At 38.3% G+C, this 15,569-nt stretch overlaps 1 protein-coding gene across 4 annotated transcripts in view; it reads left to right on the top strand.

Moving 5' to 3' along the window:
• LOC105467056 (tudor domain containing 1) overlaps positions 1–15,569 on the top strand; it is a 53,443-nt gene that overhangs the window by 25,254 nt on the left and 12,620 nt on the right. For all 4 annotated transcript variants that reach the window (XM_071069091.1, XM_011716379.3, XM_011716388.3 and 1 more), the window contains exons 10-18: positions 480–651; positions 1,995–2,081; positions 6,357–6,524; positions 6,636–6,743; positions 7,971–8,141; positions 9,462–9,704; positions 10,085–10,222; positions 12,892–13,002; positions 13,749–13,919. In XM_071069091.1, the coding sequence (XP_070925192.1) occupies positions 480–651; positions 1,995–2,081; positions 6,357–6,524; positions 6,636–6,743; positions 7,971–8,141; positions 9,462–9,704; positions 10,085–10,222; positions 12,892–13,002; positions 13,749–13,919 (1,369 nt within the window). The remainder of the gene's footprint in view (positions 1–479; positions 652–1,994; positions 2,082–6,356; positions 6,525–6,635; positions 6,744–7,970; positions 8,142–9,461; positions 9,705–10,084; positions 10,223–12,891; positions 13,003–13,748; positions 13,920–15,569) is intronic.

Genomic DNA, 15,569 nt, shown 5'->3' with positions numbered 1-15,569 from the left:
CTTTCTAGATATTTAATAGTGTCCCACAGGAGCTGTTTTCAACGTTTTGATGGGCACAGTGTTAGTTCTGTGTTATTGTACCTGTACTATGTAAATGAACACTCATTGGCTATCTTGACCTTATTTAAGTACTGCCCAAGGTGAGAAACTAACATTTTTAGGCACATCTTTTCAATTTGCTCTTCAAAATAATCATTTCTGTATTTATTATAGTATCTGAAAGTGGTCTTAATTTATGTATACTTGAAGGATAATTATTCTTTCACGAAGTTCTTAAGTTTCAAGTACCAAAAGTAAGCATTATGAATACAGTACTAGCAGAGGCTAATAATAATTATACATAAAATTGTCTGTCTGATTAGTACTTGAAGATTTGTGATAAGTTTTCAGCATGAGATACATTCTTTTATATACAAATAATTAGAAAAAATCATTTTTAAATGGCAATTTTTGTAAGTAACCTGCATAAAAATTTTCAGGCCATAAAGTGCTTTGTAGCCAATGTTATCCCAGCAGAAGGGAATTGGAGCAATGATTGTATCAAAGCTACTAAACCACTGTTAATGGAGCAGTACTGCTCCATAAAGATTGTCGACATCTTGGAAGAGGAAGTGGTTACCTTTGCTGTAGAAGTTGAGCTGCCAAATTCAGGTACGATCTTTTTAAATTGAGTACTTAATAGGAAAAGTAGTTTCCACCTGTTACTCAGAAGAAACAGAAACATCAAGTGAGGCCAGGTAAACTGCCCTCTGGCGTCATTCAGATTGTGACTGAACCCATTCTTGAAATTGGCAGTTTGTCAAAGACGTGGCACAAATTCATAGAATTAGGTGGCTGGCTAGATTTAGACTTCATGTGAGCATAACTATTATCCCATTAATAGAGCCATTATAATATCACTCCTGAATGTTGGCCCCTTTGTTGAGAAAATTCCTGAAGTTCTCCGAATTCATTCGTCCTTATCAGTGCTTTTTCTTGGAGTAACCTTCACAGAACTGCCTTTGGCTAGTACACAGTAGCTAAGCTGTGGAAATGGAAATGCTTTAGAATTCTCTTCTTCCCTTCTGGCCTTTCACCTGTTTGATAAATGACTTCTCGCCGTGTGATGGGTGCCTCCCAGTTTCCAGGGTATCACCCCTCTGCTTTCAGAGATCTGGCATCATGGCTGAATTGGTAGAAAATCAACTAATCTCTTGTGAAATTAAGTAAAAAACCTGTTGTTTGCTGTGTTTCATGTTATGATCTCAGCTTTTGGATATTATTTCAGGGAACTTGAAGTTTGGGTCCATGCTGACCCTTGTTTCAACCATACTTATGTCTTAAATTTATTTCCCATGAACAGTGGTCATTCTAAGCATGTTCGTGAGATGGGAAAAGAATCTTTTGTGTTCTTCAGGATTTCAAAGTGAAACCTTTTCGTTAAAATTTCTGTCAAATAGAGGGTAGAAGACTGGTTACCAGAGGCCAGGAACAGTAGTCGAGGGCTGGGAGTAGGTGGGGATGGTTAATGGGTACAAAAAAAAAAAAGTTAAAAAGACTGTATAAGACCTACTATTCAGTAGCACAATAGCGTGACTGTAGTCAATAATAATTGTACGTTTTAAAGTAACAGACTGTAATTGGATGGTTTGTAACTCAAAGGATGCTTGAGAGGATGGTCACCTCCTCCTCTGGTGTGTTTACTTCACATGGCATGCCTGTGCCAAAACATCTCATGTAACCTATAAATATGTACACCTACTGTGTACCCACAAAAATTTAAAAAATTACATTTTAGAGAAAAAATTCTGTCAGGTGACTATGGTAATTTTGCCTCAGTTTTTCAGGCTGGGTATTACCATAGCTTGCCCATAGGAATTGAACTGGCAAAACAAGTCAGCCTATTAATAGCTATGAACGTGGGTCGTATGATTGACTTGTTTCTTCTTTATGCTTTTCCCATAATTCTTTGTATAGTTTCTCAATTGAGGCATATTTTCTTACTCACTTTTTAGGAAAACTTTTAGATCATGTGCTTATAGAAATGGGATATGGCTTGAAACCCAACGGACAAGATTCTAAGAAGGAAAATGCAGATCAAAGTGAGTATAGATTGATATTGAGCAGTATGGAAGCTTCAGTTATTGAAACCGTCTACCTATTAAACAAAGGCACAACTTTATCACTGTTAAGACTTGTTAACGATAAACATTCTATGAAAGATTTAAATATGCTGTTTTATATTTAGCCTATCATTTCTAATCTCAATCTTTCCTGCCTGTTCTCCTCCTCTATTTTGCACACGAATCCGTAACATGGTAATATCAGATTATGACGTATTAAATATTATAACACTTTAGAGTAAGGGCTTTTTTTTTTTTTTTTTTTTTGAGATGGAGTTTCACTCTTGTCCAGGCTGGAGTGCAATGGCATGGTCTCAGCTCACTGTAACCTCCACGTCCCTGGTTCAAGTGATTCTCCTGCCTCAGCCTCCGGAGAAGATGGGATTACAGACAGGCGCCTGCCACCACGCCCAGCTAATTTTTTGTATTTTCAGTAGAGACAGGGTTTCACCATGTTGGCCAGGCTGGTCTTGAACTCCTGACCTTAGAGCAGTTCATTGGCCTCAGCCTCCCAAAGTGCTCACTCCTTACAGGCGTGAGCCACCACGCCCTTCCAAGTTAGGGCTTTTTAGCTCACATTTTCTTAGTTTGTTTTCCTTCCTTCTTGGGCATTCCGCCAGTAATTAATAGGGCTGTAAAATTATTTTCCAGCAGGACGGTGTTTCTGATTTTTTTTTACTTCTGTAAAAACTTGTGTGTGTGGTTTATTTAGATTAACAAGAGAACCAAGAAATTATGCTTTTAGTGTTTTATTTCCTCATTGCCTAGTCACCTGTGTTAGTATTGTCTTTTTGATCCTTTACTTTGCTCCTGTACTGATTGCTTTAGGAGTAGATATAATTCATTGCCTCTTGCTCATTCATTCAGAGGTGATTGCTAGATTGACAGTGCCATGGTTGGCCACATCCTATCACATGAGCACACTTGAATCATCCTTAAATCTGCCTCCTCCTTACCTCCCATCCTTTGCCCTATCTGATTGGTTGCCAAGTCTTTATTGATTCTTCTTCCCAAGTATCCCTTGTATATGTCTTTTTTAATTTCTCCACTACCATTTTCTTAGCTCAGGAATCCTCATCATTCATGGACAATTGAAATAATTCTCTGATGTCATAGTTTATCCTCCCTATCTCTATTCTTAGAGTACTTGCCTATGTGATATGCCTGAGACACAAATCTTGGTGGAACAGCTCTGATGAAAAGCTTTCAGTTCCTTGTCATTTGGTGGAGGAAACCAGAAGAGTTAGTGGTCTTGAGGTAGTCATGGTTGAAACCGTAAGTTCTGGTGCAATAGAGTGAGGAAGAATAATGAGGAAGAGGAAGCTGGGGCCACCTGCAACGTGGAGTGAGGAGCTGTAATGGGAAAGGTGGGGACAGAATGGGAAGAACCTTGCCAGAGCAACAGAGGGTAAATGCTTCCAGGAGGGGGAGTCATCAGTAATATCAGATGCTATGAAGGTGTCCAATGGAGGCAACAAGAAATCCACTGAGCAATATCTTCTTCACTAAGGCACTATGAAGGTACCTTCATGAAGGCTAAGACCAGTACAGACAAGCAGAAGAAATTATGTGGGATAGAGAAATTAGGTGTGATAGAGAAAGTGCAGGGTGCAACGGAAGCAGGTGGGAGGGTACCTAAGACTTGGAATGAAGCCATCTGGAAGTGATGCCACACGGAGCAGGAAATAACCAGGTGCTGCGGGTGGGGAGTATGTTGCACGAAAAGGAACATGTGTTAAGGCCTAGAGATGGGAAAAAGCATGATCAGGCCTGAGAAACTGAAAAATAAGTACGGCTAGATTTGGCCACTGTTGAAGAGGTGTATGTAGGATGGGGAAAGTATAGGTTGAGAGGTAAGCTAGAGCTGATCATTAAAGGTCGCAGGAGCTATGTTAAAGGGGTTGGACACGATTCTGAAGCCAACATAGAGAATGAAGGCTTGAGACACCTCTGTATTCAGCTTTTTGGATTCAAGTAATGTTGGTGGGTATGGGAGAATCAGATTTGGAAGTCAGAAAAGATGAGATATGGGATATTAAGAGTTCCCATTAAACCACCTTCTTAAAAATTTAGCTGTGCCTCTGCCACAGAATTAAATCAGTCCTCCTGTCCTGCCCCTTTTTGGCCTAGCCTGGCTGAAAGCCATTACAACTTGGTCTCTAATGTCAGCGTACGGAGCCAGTGACATCACCATGCTTTTGTCCTCTCTCCTCCTACTGTGATCCTAAGCCCAGCTGCAGTCAGCCTGGCATTATGATTTTGCACCCTCTTGTGATATTTGTCACACTGTAGCTCCTGATTGAACATCTTCTGTCTCCTACAAGATTTAGAATATCTAGATGCAAAGACTGTGACCTTTTACTTAACTACTTCTCCCCATTGCTGAGTATGGCATCTGACATACATTAGATGCTTAAGATACAATTTTTTTTTTTTTTTTTGAGACGGAGTCTTGCTCTGTCACCAGACTGGAGTGCAGTGCTGGCGCACCCTCTGCCTCCTGGGTTCAAGTGATACTCCTGCTTCAGCCTCCCGAGTCGCTGGGACTAGTAGGTGGGAGGTGTGCACCACCATGCCCAGCTAAATTTTTAGTATTTTTAGTAGAGACGATGTTTCACCATGTTGGACAGCGTAGTCTCCATCTCCTGACCTCATGATCTGCCCACCTCGGCCTCTCAAAGTGTTGGGATTACAGGCGTGAGCCATGCCTGGCCAGATACAGTTTTTAAAAGCTGACACAGTGGGTCTCTTCTCTAGTTCCAGCTACTCAGGAGGCCGAGGTGGGAGGAGGGCTTGGAGACCAGGAGTTTGAGGCCCCCAGTGTGCTATGATTGTACCTGTTAATAGCCATCACACACCAGCCTGGGCAACATAGCAAGACTCTGTCTCTTAAACAATAACTCATGGAGGATCTTATGATGGACTCATGCAGCTGAAACGAACTGTCCAGATCTCCCACTCCACCTATGTACACATGAAGAAACAGAAGCTGACTGGTCCAGTGGGTTACCTTAAGCCCAGAGATGGAGAACCAGAATCTTGCCCCCTTACTCTAGTTTAGTGCTCTTTTCACCATTATGCATACTGTGCTGTGAAACAACAGGACAATTGTTCATTTTCCTTGCTATTAAGTTTTTCTCTTGTCTTCTCCCTTATTTATGTTGTGATTTCTTTTGGAAACATTTTAAGAAATGGTTTTTAATTTGAGCCTATCTCTTACCTTTTACACTTGAGATCGTTAAATTTACTTTGGCTACTGTTTAGAGCCAGTGATCCATTTCAGTGGGATTTCTAACATCAAGAATCCATTGTAATACATTCTGAGAGGTCATTCCTAGATAGCAAATTCCCTCCACTTTTTGTGGTGTATCCCAGCCTCCCCTTGGTCTTCAGAGTCAACCTATAGGTTAATGGTGAGAACCATTTCCTTTAATAAGTCTATAATCTAGATAATTATTTTCTCATATTTCTGTGTTTAAAACAATGAAGTCAGCCTTAGTTTTATGTGAATGGTATCTTATCCTTTAGTTCCTTAAAGCAGTAGTGGTTTTTGTCTTCTAGGATTCTGATTTGTTGTCGTAATGTCTCTAAATCTTGATGCTAAAAATATATTGCTTGAATAGTTGAAATTTTATAAACCATATACTTTTTTCATTTCTGTGAGTTTTCTCTTCTGAGTTATTTTTCATTGTGCTTTTGAAGCCTTTCCTTCTTAAACTCTTAGGTTAGCCCTAATTATTTTTCTCTTGACTTGTTACTTACGTTGCTTGTATCTTTTTTGAACTGTTGAATGCATTTTAAATTTCTAACAATTTTATCCTAATAAATTGTTCCCTATGGGGTTTATCATTTTCACTTAGAGTGAGTAGTAGGTCCTAATGTAATCTGATGTGTTTCTACTTGAGTATAATGAGAGGGTATCTATTCCAAATTGCATTTTCTTGAACTCTTTTAGGGACTATAAAGAGTGTATTATAGAGCATTTTAATTAGATCTGAACTTGTCTTTTATAAGTCGCTGATTTTCTATCTTGGACCAGTCTAGCTTTTGGTGACATTGAAGACTGCCCTTATAAACATTTATTATTGGGAAGAAGAACCACTATGACCTCTCAGACTACCATCTTCCAGGAACCTTGCAGTCGTGGTCGTACTCTTTTTAAAATGATTAAAGCATGCATAATTTTTTTTTTTTTTTTTTTTTTTACTTTGGATGAAAACAAAATGCCTTACTTTTCCGTTTTCTTCTGATAAGGTGATCCTGAAGATGTTGGAAAAATGACAACTGAAAACAAAATTGTCGTAGACAAAAGTGACCTGATCCCGAAAGTGTTAACTTTGAATGTGGGTGATAAGTTTTGTGGTGTGGTCGCCCACATTCAAACACCGGAAGACTTCTTTTGTCAGCAACTGCAAAGTGGCCGTAAGTCAATTTTCTTGATTTGCTCTATCAAGCTAAAGTACTTAGAGAGATGACATGTAGAAATAATGTATAGATGCGTGTTTTTTTTTTAAATGTCATCTTTTTCTTCAGGAAAGCTTGCTGAACTTCAGGCATCGCTTAGCAAGTACTGTGGTCAGTTGCCTCCACGCTCTGATTTTTATCCAGCCATTGGTGATATATGTTGTGCTCAGTTCTCAGGTAAGGAAAGAGTATTACTGATTTTTAAAATTCATTTTTATTTATTTTTTACTTACAATTGAGTAAAAACTGTTGAAACAGAGAGTCTTTGGTTTGCACTGATGGCTGGACTTAAAGTTTGAATATTACAGTGAACCAATCATGTTTTTAAATAGATCAAATTAAACTGGTTGAAAGGAGTGTGGTCTGACCTGGGTAAGGGCAGAGGGCCTGTGTGTGTCAAGGAGGTGGAGATATAAAGGAGGTATTTTGGGTTATTTTGTCAGCCTTTTGGTTTTTGGGGACTGGTGAAGATAATTCTGTTTAAGCTAATAGGTGGATGTGGAACCTCCCAGGTTCATATCTTCACCGGTTTTATTGAAATAGCAAGAGGGCCTGGAAGTGTGGAGCTGTCATGGTGCAGCCTTTGGATGGCACATGGCCTGCCTTGTGATAACCAGGTTCTGTTACTCTCTGCCAAAGAGAGGCCCAGTGGCCTCATGGAAGGGGAGATGCAGTAATCCTTCAGTAAACTCATTACTTGGTTAGTGGAGTCTGGTTGACCCATGTTTGCCAGGTGTTTTAAAACTAGTCTTGCTGCCGGGCGCGGTGGCTTAAGCCTGTAATCCCAGCACTTTGGGAGGCCGAGATGGGCGGATCACGAGGTCAGGAGATCGAGACCATCCTGGCTAACACGGTGAAACCCCGTCTCTACTAAGAAATACAGAAAATAGCCGGGCGAGGTGGCAGCGCCTGTAGTCCCAGCTACTCGGGAGGCTGAGGCCGGAGAATGGCGTGAACCCGGGAGGCGGAGCTTGCAGTGAGCTGAGATCCGGCCACTGCACTCCAGCCTGGGCTACAGAGCGAGACTCCGTCTCAAAAAAAAAAAAAAAAAAAAAAAAAAAAACAAAAACTAGTCTTGCTATTGAATGCTTCATGTATTGAGACCTTGTGATTCACATGATCAGGTTATGTTCTCTGTCCTAATGAGCTAACTACTGGAGAGACAAGACATGTAAACTAATAATGACAGCATAAGACATAATTACTGTAGTAAGCTATTAATAAAGGTTACGTTTTAGGAGTTGAAGGCTTCTGATAAGCAAAATTAGTAAACATACTGTTCTATAAGCTTGATATCTATCAAAGAAAAATCTATAAATGACCATCTCTAATTTGAGGAGAAAAGGTTTTTGTTTACATCTGCAGTGGAAAAATCATTTGAGATTGAGTCTCTCCTTTTTTCAGAGGATGATCAGTGGTACCGTGCCTCCGTTCTGGCTTACGCTTCTGAAGAATCTGTACTGGTCGGATATGTAGATTATGGAAACTTTGAAATCCTTAGTTTGATGAGACTTTGTCCCATAATCCCAAAGTTGTTGGAATTGCCAATGCAAGCTATAAAGTGTGTGCTAGCAGGTATGAAATTTTTATAGCCTCCATATTCTTTAAAAATTCTTAAGATGAAGAAACATGAAAACATGAAGAGAGAAATGAAATAGGGAAAAGCTGGCTCTCAAAACAACATGATCAGATGCTTAAAAGTTACTGTATATGTCATTTATCCCACTAGGATCAGAGATTTCATTCCATGTCAGTCAGTTGGCTTCATTCAAACATACCATAATTTAGAAAGAATATCCTATCTCAGAAGGGTATTATTATTACATCTGCAGCATATCCAAGATCTTTTCCTTAGGCTATGTTGCAAAATGTAGTTATATCCCAAAATACTTCCTTAGGCTACATTCCCACAAGTGGAACAAGTCAGTCAGTCTCCTTCTTTTCATGTTTGTAATACACGTTGTACATTTTCTTCCAGAAAGGGTTGATCTAGTTTACATACCCAGCAAAAAAGTATGAGAGAGTCCGTTCTCGTACACATTGGTGCATCAAAGGGATGCTTCCATATTATTTCATCCTGGCCAATTTTGATAAGCTAAAGGTGAAATCATTTCAATTCACCTTATTACTAGTGAGGCTAAACATTTTTTTTGTAAGTTACTTGGCCCTTGCATTTCATAAACTGACTGAAGCATAACTCCTGGATTGCTGATTTGTAAGTGCCCTTTCAGGGTCGAGTTGTAAGTGCCACCAGTGTTTCGTATGTTTATGAGGGACCAGTACTTCTTCAGAGATGGTTTCGTACTTTTGTTTGTGGCTTTATTTTATTGGGCTATAATTTACCTACCTACCATAGTGTTCACTTTAGATGTTAACTATACAATTCAATAATTCTCAGTAAATTTACTGAGTTGTACAGACATCACCATAATCTGATTTAGAACGTTTCCATCAGCCCGGTATGGTCTCTCGTGCCTATTTATAGTTAGTCCTTGCTCTGCAGGTAATAACTAATCTAATTTCTGGCTCTGTAGATTTGTGTTTCTGGACATTGTATATCAATGGAATTAACGTGGTTTTTGTTTTACATATTATAGAAGCTTTTTACAAGCTTTTTCTTTTTCTTTTTTTTTCTTGGTAGAGATGTGAGTCTGGCCATGTTGCACAGGCTGGTCTCAAATCTGCCTCGGCCTCCCGGAGTGCTGGAATGAGCCATTGCACACCAGCAGGCCTTTTCTTTGTTAATTATGTGTTCATTTTTATGTTCCTCTTAAGTGACACGTTTCCTTTCCAGTGTTTGCCATAGGTTTCTTAAGTTTAACGTGGGGAAGTTAGGAGCTAAATTTCTAAGTGCTTTAAGAATAATTGTAACATTCATTCAAAATTCTTTGTTAGGAGTAAAGCCATCATTAGGAATTTGGACTCCAGAAGCTATTTGTCTCATGAAAAAACTTGTGCAGAACAAAATAATCACAGTGAAAGTGGTGGACAAGTTGGAAAACAGTTCCCTGGTGGAGCTTATTGATAAATCCGAGACGCCTCATGTCAGTGTTAGCAGAGTTCTCATAGATGCAGGCTTTGCTGTGGGAGAACAGAGGATGGTGACAGATAAACCCAGCGACGTGAAAGAAGACAGTGGTAAGTCAGATGTTTACTGGATAATGCCTGTTCTGGAGTTCAGACGGTTCTATAAATAGTTTTTTGTACTTATAAAAAGAATTTATGTTGAAAGCCTTTCATCTTTTTAAATCAAGCATTCATCTAAGTACCTGTAAGAATGTTTGAAAAATAAAATTTTATGGTGAGTTTTATAGGTTGTCAGCAGCTGATGATCAGAAATGTAAATCTGAAATCACTTAGATAATTAATTTTAAGACTGACTTTAAGGTTAGTTTTCCTATAAAGTCACTTAAAAAGTCAGTGGAAATTCAGTTCTTCAAAAACGAATTCCTCAGCCACCCCAACCTTGCTACATCCTTCCTCCACTATGTCCATTTAATGTTTAATTATTTTCACAGTTCCCTTGGGTGTGGAAGGAAAAGTAGATCCATTGGAGTGGACATGGGTTGAGCTTGCTGTTGACCAAACAGTAGATGTTATGGTCTGTGTGATATATAGTCCTGGAGAATTTTATTGCCATGTGCTTAAAGAGGATGGTAAGTTGACCCTTGTCATTTGTTTCTTTTTACAAATACATTGGCATAGATAATAACTTCACAGGAGTTTGTTACTGAGTGATAAAAGTACCTCTTTCCAAGCAGGGCCAAGTGGGTATTTGTATTTCCAAGAAAGATTTGGTTATACGTAGTTAGCTTTTGTTCTCTTTTAAGTCACTATTTCTGTTTTCAACAATGCCTCTTTATATTTAAACCAGTTTACATGTCATACAGTATCTCCTAAATTCATTTACAGAAATTAATTTGGCCTAGTATAGTGGCTCACTCCTATAATCCCAACACTGGGAGGCTGAGGCAAGAGGATGGCGAGGCCAAGAACTCAAGGGTGCAGTGAGCCTTGATCATACCAGTGCACTCCAGCCTGGGCAGCAGAGCTAGACCCTGTCTCTGGAAAACAAACAAACAAAAAAAACAAATTTAACTTGTATTGAAGTATTAATGTAACATATAGATACATGTGTATATAGGAGTACAACATAATGAATTATCACAATCTCCACACACTTATATAACCAGCCTCTAAGTCAAGCAATAAAACATTACCAGTATCTCAGAAGTTTCCCTCCTATCCCCTCCCATCATTACTTCTTCTTTCTTTTTTTTTTTGAGATGGAGTCTCGCTGTGTTGCTCAGTCCTGAGTGCAGTGGCGCAATCTCGGCTCACTGCAACCTCCGCCTCCCAGGTTCAAGTAATTCTCCTGCCTCAGCCTCCTGAGTAGCTGGGACCATAGGAGCGTGCCACCACACCCAAGTATTTTTTTTTTTCTTTTGTATTTTTGGCACCTATTTTTATAGGTGATTATACAAACATCATCTAAAAATTCTAAAGATGAAGAAGGAAACATGAAAACATGTTTCAAAAGTTACAAAAGTGTATATAGTGGAAAGTAAGTTTCGTGGTTCCTCTTCTCAATTTTCCAAATATTTTTTTCGGAGATACTTTATACATATGCTTGTATGAGTACATATAATCCTTTTCTATATCTATAAATAGTATAAAATGGTAAGTTTTGCATTTTTTCTTCCACTACATTTTGGATATCAGGTCACATACTGTTTAGTCTCTTTTTAAATAAGTTTTTATTTTGGAATAATTTTAGGTTTACAGAAAATCACAAAGATGGTACATAGAGTTCCTGTATGTCCCTCACCCAGCTTCTCCTGTAGTTAGCATGTGATCATGGCACATTTGTTGCAACGAAGAGACCAACAGTGGTATATTGCTATTAACTGAACTCCAAACTTTATTTGGTTTTTGCTAGATTTTCCACTAGTGTCCTTTTTCTGTTCAGGAGCCACTCTGTGATACCACATTGCTGTTTAGTCTCTCTTCTTTTTCATGGCTACATGATACTCCACTGAGTCGGTTTATCCTAATTTAATTAACCTAAGTTAACATCTAGTTGCTCCATATCCTCACAAACATTGTGTGTTTTCTTTTTTGTTTGAGCCATTCTGGTGAGCATCATTGATCTTAACTTTTCCAAATCTTGGTTTTTCTTTGTTAAATAAGGACATTAAACTAGATAATAAGGACATTAAACTAGATAATAAGGACATTAAACTAGAGATAGGGTCCTGTCTCACCCCATAGTTGTGAGATTTAACCTAAGTGTGGATAAATACTACTTAGTGTGGATAAATACACACTAGTAAGTGTGGATAAGTACAGAATTAGTGGTTTCCAAGCTTTTATTACTAAAACAAATCCTTGTACTGTGATTTTTACTTTAGGAGTAGATCCCTGGGACAAGTTGCTGAAACTGTAACTAGAGTATTAGGTCAAAGGAATATGTGTGTTTGTGCTTTTGAGAGCTAGTGTTCTTCAGAGGCCAGGCAAACAATCCCCCAGCAGCAGTGTATCATTGTCTATCGCGTGTCCTTAAACTGTATTTAGGCTAATCTGAAAGGCGAAACTTCTGAAACATTAGAATTTGTTTTCCATTTTAGTAAGTGAGCCTTTGTTACATACTTAAAAGGCATTTGCTTTTCTTTTACTACTACTAAGTGATTCAGATCCCTTCTGCATTCAGAAGCTCTCCGTGGTCTGCATTTTGCAGGGACAGCTCCAATGTCACTCTCCAGTGGCCACTTTTCCACTTCTGTGCTTCGCTAGCCTGCTGCCCACTTTTGGTTGCCTAATTTCATAATTCTGTCCTTTGTCTGACAGCCATGTCTTCCTTCTGGAAATACCCTCTCCTGCAAATGTGGTGTACTTCGAATTTCTTTATGAAACCTCCAGCATGCAGAGCTCATGAGCTCTGACTTCTTACACGTTACCTGTGCCATCCATTTAGTGATTATAGTCACTTTCAGGACAGCTTTTATGTAGCGTCTGTATGGGCTTTGTATGCTGTTTTCTTCTCTCTCTGCAAAGTTAATGCTTGAGTGTACTGATGATCATGCTCTAATTGTTTCTTTTTGTTCAGTAAATCGTTGGTGTTGGGTTTATTGAGAGTGTTAACTAAGTAACTTATTTGCCCAATGGTTTTTTAATAAGGAAAAGCATTGGGTAGACTTAATAGTAGTTCGGGGCGGTACCTGTGATTTTTATGATCAAGACATTTTCTGACTTTAAAGGAAAATCTATGTTGTTTATTTTTTAATATGTTTTTAATTTTTTAATTCTATATGTATTTTATTTTCAGATTTAAAGAAACTGAATGATTTGAACAAGTCATTAGCAGAACATTGCCAGCAGAAGTTACCTAATGGTTTCAAGGCAAAGATAGGACAACCTTGTTGTGCTTTTTTTGCCGGTAAGTTGCAGTTGATGTAATCTTGACTTTTAGAACCTTATATTTCTTAACATTCAACTCTTATTTTTAGTGCACATTTTCTTAATGTTTAAGCAAATGTTTTTCATGGCCAAGACTAAATGAATGCTTACTTTGTCATGTGTTTTTCCTTCTCTTTGTAACAAGGAATCTCCAAGTGATGCTTTGTTGCCTAAACTTCATTAAACATTATTTTAATGCTTTTCTTTCCAGAATTTCTGGTAATATTAAAATAAGTTAGCTCATGGAAGAGTTGTTCACTGCAGGGTGTTTCCTGTCACTCTAAGTGTTTAGAGTATTTTGGAAATCTATTTGAGACATCTTCATTACAATAATTTTTTTACTATTTAGTACTTATTTTACCACATAACAAGTAAAATAATCTGAGCCATTAGTGCTAAGAGTATTACGCATCTCCAAAACTGACAAGTATATTCAAGTCTTACCTTCACCTTCACATTCTGTTTATTGGATAGGTTGTGAATGAAATCTTTAATTCATATCAAATGTAAAAGTATGGTACTACACATTTTGGCGATAGTCTAAAAATAGATTTTGAGAATTCTTTCTAGAGATTTTGGAATTTTGAAAAATGAAAGGCATGATTTGGGGAAGTAAGCAAATTTATTACCTGCTTTTAGACAAAGGGTGGCTTTTTTTCAAGATAAGTATTTCAAGTGCCAATAGAAAGGAAATGTTCCATGTCACAAACTGTGTGTTAAACCTAGGTGATGGTAATTGGTATCGTGCTTTAGTCAAGGAAATCTTACCAAATGGAAATGTTAAAGTACATTTTGTGGATTATGGAAACATCGAAGAAGTTACTGCAGATGAACTCCGAATGATATCATCAACATTTTTAAACCTCCCCTTTCAGGGGATACGGTGCCGGTTAGCAGGTATGGTATACCATAAGAAACTTTCTCAACTACTTTCTAATACTTGCGGCATATAATGTAAGTGTTAATATCTACAATGTTAACATTTTGTGTGAGTTAGAAGATCCTGCTTCATATTATTATAAAACTTAGAAATTTATTTACCATATTGGCCAAAACGTCCAGTGTTGTCAGAGTAGGGAAGCAGCTGCTTTCCTGACCATGGGAATAAAAACTCCTTGATCCTCTGGAAGGCATTGGCAGGATTCCTTAAGAACCTCCAGTGTTCATACCTTCTGATTTAGTAATTTTCCTCCTAGTAATTTTTCCCGGAGAAATCCAGGAATTGCACAGAGTAAGTTACAAAAATAATGATTACACTGCTGTTAATAATGACAGAATAACATAAATAGTCAATAATAGCGGATTGGGTAAATGATCCATAAAATGAATAATGATAGTACTTATTTCGTAGGGTTGTTGGGAGGATTAAATGAAGGCTTAGGACAGGGTCTGGCACCCAAAGTTCTGCCTGTTTAACTCTCTATTGCACAGTCATTATGGATGATGTTAAATATGTGTTATTGATAAGAATTGTTCATGATTTAAGTGAAGAAAACAGGTTATAAAAGAGTGTTGTGATGAAGACAACAGACTTCAGAGCCAACCGCTGCTTGCTGTCTATGAGATGTTTAGACAAATTATTTAAACTTGCTGTGCTTCTGTTTCCTTATCTGGAAGTTATTCCTACCTTCCTCAATGAGTTGTTAAGAGAAAAATATAAAGCACTTAACAGTGCTTGGCATTATACCTATAGTAGCAGTTATTATAAAAACTTTATAATAGAATATATGAGAGAATATGTGTATATGTGCATGTGTGTATTTTGGACATCTGCACATAAAAAGTATGGGTGGTTGGATTCCAAAATGTGAACAGTGGTAAAGTCAGGCAGCACAGATGGATTTATTTCTTCTGCTAATCTGTTTCTATTTATTTTACAATATGTTTCAGATTATTGGGTTTTTTTTTCTTTTTTTCTTTTTTTTTTTTTTGTGATAGGGTTTCACTCTTGTTACCCAGGCTGGAGTGCAATGGCACAATCTTGGCTCACTGCAACCTCTGCCTCCCGGGTTCAAGCGGTTCTCCTACGTCATCAGCCTCCTGAGTAGCTGGGATTACAGGCATGTGCCACCACGCCCGACTAATTTTTTGTATTTTTAGTAGAGACGGGGTTTCTCCATGTTGGTCAGGCTGGTCTTGAAATCCTGACCTCAGGTGATCCGCCTGCCTCCACCTCCCAAAGTGCTGGGATTACAGGCATGAGTCACTGTGCCTGGCCCAGATTATTGTTCTTAATTACCATATTTTATTCCAGCGCTGCTTAAATTATGGCCTCCAAACCAGCAACATCAACATGGGAACTTGTTAATAACTGCAGATTCTCAGCCCCCACCCTAGATCAGACCTACAAAAATTAGAAACTCTGGGTAGGGCCCCACAGTCTGTGTTTTAACAAGGCCTCTGGATGATTGAGATACGTGTTCATGTTTGAAAATCGCTGCTAAGAAAACAAGGGTGTAAGCCAAAGTTATCCAAGAAAAATAATTTTTGCTTACATAATGAAAAACATTTTGATGTTACTAGAAAACTGTCCACAAAAGTGGCAGT

Source organism: Macaca nemestrina, chromosome 9, assembly GCF_043159975.1.
Source record: "Macaca nemestrina isolate mMacNem1 chromosome 9, mMacNem.hap1, whole genome shotgun sequence".
Lineage (NCBI taxonomy): Eukaryota > Metazoa > Chordata > Mammalia > Primates > Cercopithecidae > Macaca > Macaca nemestrina.
This window is presented reverse-complemented; position numbering and strand designations above follow the sequence as displayed.